Here is an 11874-nt window from a genome sequence, read left to right as displayed (position 1 = left end):
CCCCACAGCCACAGTAACGTGGGATGTGAGCCCCATCTGTGACCTATACCACAGCTCGTGGCAATGTCGGATCCTTAACCCACTCAGCAAGGCTAGGGATAGAACCTGCGTCCTCTTGGTTACTAGCCAGATTCATTTCTGCTGAGTCACCACAGGAACTCCAGGACTATTTTGTTTATTCACATAAGGTACTAATAACATTGCTTTGACCTGTTAGAATGATGGTGAGAATGGAAAATGGGGCAGTGGAAGAGAAGAGGTAGGAGATTCTAAATCATGAAATGAAAAATTACCTTAAGAGTTGGTTTTCCTCCTTTTTGAATTTTAGTGCTCTTTGGTTTTTAATTCTGCAAAGAACTTTTCTTACAAGTTAACAGAACCCAGTCAGAACAATACAACAGATAATGATTTGATGAATTCTTATGTTTAAAAATAACTGAGGGATGATGCGAGTGCAGTAGAGTGTTGACTGCAGGATAACAGCTTCATGTGGTTGTATATGAAATAAAAAAATATCTGAAACAAAGACTGTCTCACAAGCAATAGATGAACTTCAAGTCATTCTGTGGACTTTCCCTGCTCTGTAAAACACACACACACATACACACTCTCTCTGTAAATTATCATATATACATGATAATCTGAAAAGACTCTTCTAAACAAGTCATGGCTTAAAGAAGAATCATGATGGAAAAGACAAAATAATTAGAATTGAACAAGGCTAGTACCATACCGTACACATGTAACGTTTAGCCCAAGCATTCTCAAACACAGATTTATCATCTTCCATGCATTTTTAAGACTAAATTCAAAAACTAAAGCAGTTAATTCCCCAATTCAAAAAAAACAAAACAAAACAAAAACAGAAAGCAAGACAAAGAACAACAGAGCAAACCTAGAAAATCGAGAAGAAAAAAAAAATAAAAGAGGTCAATGAAAGGGGGACAGACAATCAACAAAATCAGTAAAATAGTTCCCTTGACCTTGGGAAAAAATGAGGAGCAGCCTGTCTAGCCAGTGAAAGGACCACAGCCACAGCAGGGTGTGTACCACACGTACACTTGAGGGCTCTTCACTCCAGGCTCGTGTGTCCTGGTGGCCAACAGACCGGCTTCCCTTAAACAAGGTGCCCACTGCCGCTCGGTCAGCGGCTTCCTTTCCCGTCTGAGGAAAGCCTAGGGCTGCTCCCCGGAGCACGGGGACATGGGGTGCCATGCTCTTTGGAGGCAGACGTGAAGCCAACATGATGCTAACATGCTTCACGGGCTGTGGGATAATGGCTCATGTACTGCTGTCTCCGAAGTATGTCAAAACCTCCCCCAGGCTCCACGAACTCTTGGCCTCATTTCCTTCACTTTCCTTCCGTCTTTTGTCCCCTTCGCAGCCAGCTTGCTTGCTTCTTCCTCTTTTTCCTCTCCTCTGCTTCCCCCTTTTGCTGGCATACAACATGCATGTGGTAAAGTGCACAAATTGCCAATAAATCGCCTGACAGGTTCTAACACACGTGTGCACACGTGTAACCGCCACGAGATCAAGCTAGCTCATATCTCTGGCTCCTAGAAGGCGCCTTCCGCCCTGCTCAAATCTCTCTTTGCTATGCCTTCTGCCCAAGATATTTTTCCACCCAGTAAACACGCAGCTCATTCCTTACCTCTTTCAAGTCTTTGCTTCACTGTCAATTTCTTAGCAAGGCGTGATCACTCTATTTAAAATTACAACACACTCTTTTTTTTTTTTGGTCTTTTTTGGCATTTCTTGGGCCGCTTCTGCAGCATATGGAGGTTCCCAGGCTAGGGGTCAAATCGGAGCTGTAGCCACCAGCCTATGCCAGAGCCACAGCAACATGGGATCCGAGCCACGCCTGCGATCTACAGCACAGCTCATGGCAACGCCGGATCCTTAACCCACTGAGCAAGGCCAGGGATCGAACCCACAACCTCATGGTTCCTAGTCGGATTCGGTAACCACTGTGCTACAATGAGAACTCCAACAACACACTCTTTATCCTCCGCTTGTGTGTATATATATGTACACACAGAAATACACAGATGTATAGTCTGTATTTCCCCCCATTGAAATGTAAGTTGCACTACGGCAGAGATTTTCAATGTTTTGACACTTCTGTGCCCAATACCCACCAGCCTGGTACGTCATGAGCCCTGAGTAGTTCTTTCTTGAATGAATGGTTTAGTTATTAAAGGTATAACCAGTCAGCCTGGTCTACAACTGCCTAAAATCCCAAATGAAGGGGATTCTTAGACTATTATTCTAACTCAGGTATAATTTAAAAATACGTCCTCTTTGGAGTTTCCATGGTGGCTTAGTGGAAACAAATCCGACTAGCATCCATGAGGACGCAGGTTCGATCCCTGGCCTCTGTCAGTAGGTGAAGGATCTGGCGTTGCCGTGAACTGTGGTGCAGGTCACAGATGCAGCTTAGATCTGGCGTTGCTGTGCTGGCAGCTACAGCTCTGATTTGACCCCTAGCCGGGCAACCTCCATAAGTTTCGGGTGCGACCCTAAAAAGACCAAGAAACCTCCATTCCTTGAAGGTCCTTAAGTCTCTGCTCACTGAAACTCAAGCTCTAGCAGAAAGAGCACCAGGATGCTGCAAGAAACAGCTCTTAGAGGGGCTGTGCCGATGGGTGCAGCATCGCCACAGGGAGGAACAAAGGAGGACCTCTATCCTGGAGTGCAAAGCCAGTGGCCTCAGTTTGGAGGGATGAAGCAGGCACTTAACCCCCCATACGGGACCCCCTGGGAGCTGGCGGATGTGCCCATTAAAGTTAAGTGCTTGGGGCACTAGGGTGCTGCTGCTTTATAGAAGTTCAATGAATTAGAAGAGAGAGATAAGGAACTGGATGAGGACTTTTCATGGTGTGTTAGGAAGGCAACAAATATTGGCAACAGATACCGCCTGGCGGGAAGGAGTGAGGAAACAGAAGGAACACATTTCTGCTGAGGCCACTGGTGAGAGCCAGGTTCAAAAACGGGCTGGATGCACGGCCAAACTGCTGCATCAGCTGAATTCTTACCTCTGGTGGTCATCCATGGGTGCAATTCAGGTCCTGCTTGACCAAGACTGGGGTTGTGGCAAACGGAATAGGGGTGGGTGGGAAACATCTGAGGACCCAAGGATGCCCAAGGATACCAAGGATGCCCAAGGAATGTAGCCTGTTCTCTCACTGACTCTTTCCCACTAGGAAAACCTAAGGACCCACCTCAACGGTCAGCACTATCTGTGACCAAGGTCCAAGTGAGACTTGGGCCCAAGGAGGACAGTCAAAAACTGTGGAAGGAAGAGGTCATGTGTACCCCACACGAACTGCAGTCATTATCTGCGCTGAGCTAGGAACAAGTCGGGGAAGACTGTGCGTAGATTTGCAAGTGCTTGACAAGGAGCTGAAGTACCAATTTGGATCATGCAGAACTGGTTGCTATGGTGAAGCCTCATCAGAGATACTCTGTTCAATATGCTACTTCAGGATGAAACTCTGATGGTGTGTCAGGATGGCTGATTCAGATCTAAGCCCAGCACCGGCCTGGGCCCACGGGCAAGAAAGGCGATTGTTAGTAAGACGACACATAAAGAGGAGCAGAGGCTGAGGGAAGGGCGGAAACGTGGACCAGCTAAGTGCCATGTTGCTGAGGGGCCAAAGGACAACACGGTCCTTCAGAGCTGCCTTAAAACCTGAGGAGTTTCCTGGGTTTCTATGAGATTCCTTTCCCTGACTACCATATGTATCCTTATTAAAAACCAAAATACTACTTGAGATAGTATATGATCATCGTGGGGCCCAAGGAAGGCTCCCAACATCCCTCAATGGCATATCGGTTATTTTGAATTACTGTTACTTAAGAAAGAGCCAGTGCGGAGCTCCTGTTGTGGCTCGGCGGAAACGAATCTGACTAGCATCCATGAGGATGCAGGTTCGATCCTTGGCCTCGCTCAGTGGGTTAAGGATCCAGGGTTGCTCTGAGCTGCGGTGTCGGTCACAGATATGGCTCAGACTGGCATTGCTGTGGCTGTGGTATGGCCATTGGCTACAGCTCTGATTCAACCCCAGCCCGGAAACCTCCATTATGCTGTGAGTGTGGCCCCCAAAGGACAAAAGACAAAAAAGAAATAGCTGATGCAAGAAGGATGCTTTGACCTTCCTCTTTCTCTAAAACCAGGAAATAAATCCCCCACGTGAAAGATGCTCTCCCTGGACCAGGAAGTAGAAAGATAGCATTATCACCAGAAATGGGGAATTCTGGGCTGTATAAATATACTTCTTTACTATCCAAGCCCAAACTTGGCATACATCCCTTGTAATTAATCAAACCTGACTTTCTTTGCCCTGTCAAATCCTCACAACTGTATTGTTTCTTCTTCTTCTTTTTTTTTTTTCTTGTCTTTTTGCTATTTCTTGGGCCGCTCCCGCGGCATATGGAGGCTCCCAGGCTAGGGGTTGAATCGGAGCTGTAGCCGCCGGCCAACGCCAGAGCCACAGCAATGCGGGATCCGAGCCGCATCTGCAACCTACACCACAGCTCACGGCAACGCCGGATCCTTAACCCACTGAGCAAGGACAGGGACCGAACCCGCAACCTCATGGTTCCTAGTCGGATTCGTTAACCACTGCGCCACAACGGGAACTCCTGTATTGTTTCTTTACACAAAAAGACATAAAAGGGACTGACTTTGGGTCACTCTCTGAGCATCATCTTACCACCTCTCCAGCCCACAAAATTAAATTGGGGTTTCTCCCATTAACCTGTCTCTTGTCGATTCCACTGGTCCGGCCACAAGAACTCAAGAGGGCTAGAGGGAATTTTCCTCCTTCTTGATCAGCCCAATCGGTTCCCTGGAGCCAGAAAAGCCCAACTCACACAGGAATAGCACCCATGCGGAAGGAGAGACGAGGAGCAGAGCAGGAGAGGAGGTAAGTGTGGGACCCGTAAGGACATGTTTCCATTGATGACTCTTGTTTCTGAAAACCTTCCAAGCGGGTTCTGAAACACAGTGTTCCCGGAGGTCTTCTCCTTCCTGGAATAATTCATAACCTGATGGAGCTGCATGGAAATCAGAGCTCACTCGGTGTATTAAAAGCGAGAGGGGAAGACAGAGGGCCAGCAAGAAAAGAGATTTCCTTTCTCTTTTCCCCACTCCCGAAGCACGGATGCTCTCGAATCACTTGCCCCTTCTCCCTCTAGACTCATCATTCTAGCCTCTCGTTATACATGCAGCTGCTTTCAAATTTTTATCTTAACTGCTGAATTCTCCTTCCCTGTGCAGTATTACTTCCAGTCATCTATGGGATGCATCCTTCTAAGTTTCACCAATACCTGAAACTCAACTTGACTAAAATTGCCATCTTTCTCCTTCATCCCCTCCCGGCTTCTTTATCCCTGCTATTAGCATCATCACGTTTAAAGGCTCCTTGTCTTAAACTCTGTTTTTCATTTCAAAGCATTTCCTACCAAAAAAAGAATAAAGAATAAAATAACAAATACAATAACAAATCTCACTATTCAGATGTAATATGTGGCTGTCTTTGCTTCAGACGGCACATTTTCACAGGTGCAGCCCGAAGCCCCTGCCCCATTCAATCTGCTCCTCCTAAGAGGTTAGTTTCCCTCCCAGCGCGCTGGTCTGGGGATGAAGGCTGATGAGCATCAGAACTGACTCTCAGGACGGGTGGGGCCCCTGGCAAGGGAGTGGGGAGGTGACCAGGGAAGGGAAGGCAGCCAGTGGGGTGAGGGTGGGCAGCTGCAGCTCATTCCTACAGCAAAGCTCCAGCAAACGGTGTGAAACACATCTCAGAATCACCGTGGCCCATGAGTGGTGGAGTTGGAGTAATTATACCCCTACACCCACCAGTCATTTTTTTTTTGGGGGGGGGCGCATTTCCAGCTCTCTGTGTGCGCACAGAGGGCTCTGGCAGCTTGGGGCGGGGGAGACTTCTGACAGAGGTGCGTCTGTTGGAAGTGAGGCTGTGCACAGAAGTGGTAGGGACTGCAGGGGATACAGGCAGCACACCGGAGCCTCTGTGACTGCGTATCCATCCTACTGACACTGTTTCACCTTGGCCACGACTGAGAAGGTGGTGAGTTTGTATCTAACACACCGGGATCGCCGACACTGACGATGACGCTGAGCAGCAACAGTGACTGTAAATATACACTGGCCAACCCGAGACGGGAAGGCAGTTTGCAATGAGAACGTCTGCCCAGAGACCTGTTTAACCACTTAGTGAATTCGTGTCATGTGCCAGACAGGTCTCCCTTTAATAGAAAGTAAGGAGAAGAAACGCGATACACTTTGACAGCATCTGACTTTCTCCATTATCTTCCTCCACCTCCTGCTTTGAGACTGTAGGTTTCTTAGGCTTCAGCTGGGATCGATAATATATATATATTTTTTTTGTCTTTTTGTCTTTTTGTTGTTGTTGTTGCTATTTCTTGGGCCGCTCCCATGGCATATGGAGGTTCCCAGGCTAGGGGTTGAATCGGAGCCATAGCCACTGGCCTACACCAGAGCCACAGCAACGCGGGATCCGAGCCGCGTCTGCAACCTACACCACAGCTCACGGCAACGCCGGATCGTTAACCCACTGAGCAAGGTCAGGGACCGAACCCGAAACCTCATGGTTCCTAGTCGGATTCGTTAACCACTGCGCCACGACGGAAGCTCCCGATAATATATCTTTAGAGGTCTTTGCTAAGAAGGCTACATGTGATCAAGAGTGTCTTTGAACATCATTTTTCTCTTAGCTGCCACCCATTCGCCTCTCGACCAAAAGGGATGTGTGTGTGTGTTTGTGGGGTCGGGGATGGCTCAACAGAGACAAATCCCAATCAGGTACTAAGCCTGCAGTGATGATCTAAATGATTTGGCAAAGCCGGGAAGAGTTTGCTTTCAATGAACCTCACAATCAACAAGATTTTTTTTTTTTTTTTTTTGGTCTTTTTAGGGTCACACCTGCAGCACATGGAAGTTTCCAGGCCAGGGGTTGAAACGGAGCTGTAGCTGCCGGTCCATGCCACAGCCTCAGCAATGTGGGATCCGAGCTGCATCTGGGACCTACGCCACAGCTCATGGCCATGCTGGATCCTTAACCCACTGCGCGAGGCCAGGGATCGAACCCGCATTCTCATGGTAACTACTCCAGTTCATTACCACTGAGCCATGACGGGAACTCCCAGCACTCTTGATTTAATACAATAAAATCACAAAACAGTATGTTTCACATTCTCTTCGGCAGAGGCCAAAAGGATTTGAAATACCCTTGAAATAATACTCTTCACAGATCCCATTACTGGACAAACACAGACCTTAACAGAGAGAGAAAGAACCCCCAGTGCGTGGAAAGATCCAGGAGGAGCTTGCTGAAGAATCCCATAGAGCAGGATAAAACATTTTCAGTCTCATACTGAGGTTCAAGGAGACATCCACCACATTTCCTACTTCAAATAAGAAATGATTACAGAATGGGAAAGCGCCACGGAGAAAGTGCGTGACTTACTTGGATGCAGGGCAGAGGTAAAATATATTGTGAAAAGAACTTCTGGAAATGGCATTCACTTTTACATCGAAAAGAGAGGTGATGTTTTCATAAAGGAGTTTGTTACTGTTTCTCTACCTGAGTCCGTTTCCACCTACAACAAGCCCTATGAAAATATATACGAAAATACATTTTGTGTCACAACATTTAAGCAGTGAGTAGGATTAGGAATAAAGAAAGAGCACTTATCTACAAACAACAAATGCCAGAGAGGGTGTGGAGAAAAGGGAACCCTCCTACACTGTCAGTGGGAATGTAAATTGGTACAACTACTATGGAGAACAGTATGGGGGTGCCTCAGAAAACTAAATAGAGAATGACCATGTGATCCAGCAGGCCCACTCCCTGCCATGTATCTGGACCAAACTTCCATTGAAAAAGAGACATGTATCCCTATGTTCATGGCAGCACTATTCACAATCGCCAAAACATGGAAATAACCTAAATGTCCATCGGGAGATGAATGGGTTAAAAAGATGTGGTGCAAATACACAAAGGAATACTACTCAGCCAGAAAAAAGAACAAAATAATGCCATTTGCAGCAACCTGGATGGAACTAGAGACTCTCATACGAAGTGACATAAGTCAGAAAGAGAAAGACAAGTACCATACAATGTCACTTATATCTGGAATCTAACATACGGTACATATGGACCTGTCTACAGAAAAGAAACAAACACATGGACATGGAGAACAGACCTGTGGTTGCCAAGGGGGAGGGAGTGGGATGGACTGGGAGTTTGGGATGAGTAGATGCAAACTACTGCGTTTGGAGTGGATACGCAATGAGATCCTGCTGTACAGCACAAGGAACTGTATCCAATCCCTTGTGATGGAACATGATGGAGGATAATACGAGAAAAAGAATGTATCTATATGTATAACTGGGTCACTCTGCTGTACAGCAGAAATGGACAGAACATTGTAAATCAACTCAATTTTTTTTTTTTTTTAAAGAAAGGTCACATAGAGCACAGAGTCCTCTGCCTGAAAATGAAACGTGTTTTGGGTGTTGTTATTCTCTTGGAAGGTTTGGATCCTCCTTATAGAAAACTGTACTTGGACATAAAACTTGAGATTGGCATAAAACTTCAGGAACTCCCGGGCTCCCTGAAGCCAAAGGTTCTGGAGGTCCGTCTGCTGACCCACCTGTGGTCCAGGAGCAGCAGGCTAAGAGCCCTTTGCTCGGGGAGGAGCAGAGAACACTTACGTTGTACAGCGGGATGGTCTTCATCACTTTGTACTGCTTCGTGGGGTCCATCTTATACAGGTGACGGTCAGTGACAAAAATCGCCCGATCTTCCACCTTACTAAACCGATTCACCTGCAAGGAAACAAAATAACAAACCATATCGTCTCTCGCCACAAATGACATCAAAGGGTGTGTCGGGAAGACACCCAGGGGCAGAGATGGCTGGCTGGGGGGGGGGGCAAATTCAGCAACAGATGTGTACCAGCTGTGGCCACCTGATGGGATGCAAAAGACACTTAAGAGAAGTGAAAGGAGGGGATAGTTCCAGAGTCGTGGAATTTTACAATGTAAATTTCACAATTTTACAATTTCACAGGGAAAACAAGAAAAACACAGACAGCCTGAAAGGACCCCAAACCACGTAACCCAGACACCATCAAGAAAGTGAAACAGGCAACGCGCAGAACAGGAGAAAGTCTTTTTGCGAATCACTTCATCTGAAAAGGAACTTTTTACGTTGACTATAGAAAGACGAGAATATATGTTGTATCTAGAGTATCTCACGCAGTAATAAAAAGTCCCGGGAGTTCCCGTCGTGGCGCAGTGGTTAACGAATCCGACTAGGAACCATGAGGTTGCGGGTTCGGTCCCTGCCCTTGCTCAGTGGGTTAATGATCCAGCGTTGCCGTGAGCTGTGGTGTAGGTTGCAGACGCGGCTCGGATCCCCTGTTGCTGTGGCTCTGGCGTAGGCCGGTGGCTACAGCTCCGATTCAACCCCTAGCCTGGGAACCTCCATATGCCATGGGAGCGGCCCAAGAAATAGCAACAACAACAACAACAAAAGACAAAAAAAAAAAAAAAAAAAAAAGTCCCACATGTTTTTTTTTAACATGGGTAAAAAATTTGAAGAGATCCTTTCCAAAGAAGATAGACCAATGGCTGCAACAAAACACGAAAAGAGGCTTGACATCCTTAGCCTAAAGGACAACCACAATGAGAACCACCTCACGTCCGCTAGGATGGTGGTGATGATAACAAAGTCAGTAACAAGTGCTGGCCAGGATGTGGAGAAACTGGACCCCTCATCTCGACTGATGGGATCTAAAACGCTGCAGTCGCTTTGGAAAATAGTCTGGCAGCTCCTCAAATGGTTAAACATAGACTTACCATGACCTAGAAATTTCACTCCTGAGTATTTATCCAAGGGAGCTGAAAACACGTCTACACAAAAACTTCTGCCTGAATGTTCACCACAGCCTCAATCAGAGCAGCTAAAAAGTACACACAACCTAAATATCTACCAACTGATGAATATATAAATAAAATAATATATCCAGACGATGGAATATAATTTGGCAATAACAAGAATGAAACATTGGTACAGGTTATAATGTGGATGAAAACATCATGCCAAGTAAAAGAAGCCAGTCACAAAGGACCATAGGCTGTATGACTCCACTGTATGATTCCAGCGATGTGCAATGTCCAGAATAAGCAAATCTATAGCAAGAGGGCATAGATTAGTGGTTTCGTGGGGCTGCGAGAGATGGGAGGTTTAGGGGGAGGACAGCTGAGGGGTTTGGGGTTTCTCTTGGGGTTAATGAAATTGTTCAACAATTGATGATGGTGATAGATGCACAACTCCAACTACAGTACGACTGTATACTTTAAAATGAATTGCATGGTAAGAGAATTTTCTCTTAATAAAGCTATAAAAAAAGTAGCTCCCATTTGAAACAATTCATTCTGTCCCTTCCCTAACATGCTAGCAGGTGTACTATAGATTAACTTCCCTAAAGTATGTCATTAAATCTATGTGGCTTTTTTTTTTTTTTTTTTTGTCTTTTTGCCTTTTCTAGGGCTGCTCCCACAGCATATGGAGGTTCCCAGGCTAGGGGTTGAATTGGAGCTGTAGTCGCCAGCCTACACCAGCACCACAGCAAAGCCAGATCCAAGCTGCATCTGCAACCTACACCACAGCTCACGGCAACGCCAGATCCTTAACCCACCGGGCAAGGCCAGGGATCGAACCCGCAACCTTATGGTTCCTGTGCCACGACAGGAACTCCCATTAAATCTATGTTTTACATTAAATCCACTGCTGAAATAAGTCAAAAGGAGACAAATACTGTATGCTAGCACTTATCTGTGGAATCTAAAAAATACAACAAATAGTGAATTAAAAAAAAAAAAAAAGAAGAAGCAGGGAGTTCCCATTGTGGTGCAGTGGAAAGGAATCTGACAGGAACCATGAGGTTGCGGGTTTGATCCCTGGTCTTGCTCAGTGGGTTAAGGATCTGGTGTTGCTGTGAGCTGTGGTGTAGGCTGCACATGTGGCTTGGATCCTGCATTGCTGTGGCTGCGGCGTAGGCCAGCAGCTGTAGCTCCGATTCGACTCCTAGCCTGGGAACCTCCATATACCATGGGTGTAGCCCCAAAAAGCAAAAGGAAAAAAAAAAAAAAAGGAAGTAGACTCACAGATACAGAGAACCAATGTTATCCATGGAAGTGGGGCGGGCAGTATAAGGGTTGGGGGTTAAGACGTAAACTACTAGGTATGAAATAAGCTACAAGGATATTCTGTACAAAATGGGGGAATGTGGCCAATATTTTATAACGCCAGATCCTTCACCCAGTGTGCGAGGCCAGGGACTGAACCCGCATCCTCATGGACACTATGTCGGGTTCTTAACCCGCTGAGTCACAATGAGACCTCCTAGTTATGCGCCCCTTAAAAAATTAATATTCAACAGAACACTGGTTCGTGAACACCTTCTTGGAGAACACGAGTCATTCCCGTATCCATCTTAGCATATGGAAAAGACAGAACATTTAAAACGGAATCTGAACAATGAGTAAAAGTCAGACTCCGCATCTTTGGTGAGAGCATCCTGGGAAATACATGAGGGTGCTGCCAAAAAATACGGAAAACAGCCAAACCAACCCCCGATTGCGTAATTTCACAAGGTCACACAAGATTCAAGAAAACAACCGGCCGGGTGGTAAAAGTGGAGCGAGTACAGTGCTTTTTAGGATGAGTCCATGCGTCAGTCGGGAAACCAACAAACAAAAACCTCAAAGCAGCAATTATATTGAAGGACTGTTTAGAAATATCACACTCTTTTTTTTTT

At 46.2% G+C, this 11874-nt stretch overlaps 1 protein-coding gene across 10 annotated transcripts in view; it reads right to left on the bottom strand.

Moving 5' to 3' along the window:
- MYO1D (myosin ID) overlaps positions 1 to 11874 on the bottom strand; it is a 368579-nt gene that overhangs the window by 147143 nt on the left and 209562 nt on the right. For all 10 annotated transcript variants that reach the window (XM_021067447.2, XM_084985190.1, XM_084985191.1 and 7 more), the window contains exon 20: positions 8762 to 8875. In XM_021067447.2, the coding sequence (XP_020923106.2) occupies positions 8762 to 8875 (114 nt within the window). The remainder of the gene's footprint in view (positions 1 to 8761; positions 8876 to 11874) is intronic.

The sequence above is a fragment of the Sus scrofa genome, chromosome 12 (genome assembly GCF_054392235.1).
Source record: "Sus scrofa isolate SSC_HxYL_T2T_F1_AM1 chromosome 12, Sscrofa_HxYL_maternal_Yorkshire_Landrace_v2.0, whole genome shotgun sequence".
Taxonomy (NCBI): Eukaryota; Metazoa; Chordata; class Mammalia; order Artiodactyla; family Suidae; genus Sus; species Sus scrofa.
The sequence above is the reverse complement of the archived record's forward strand: the minus strand, read 5'-3'. Positions and strand labels throughout refer to the sequence as shown.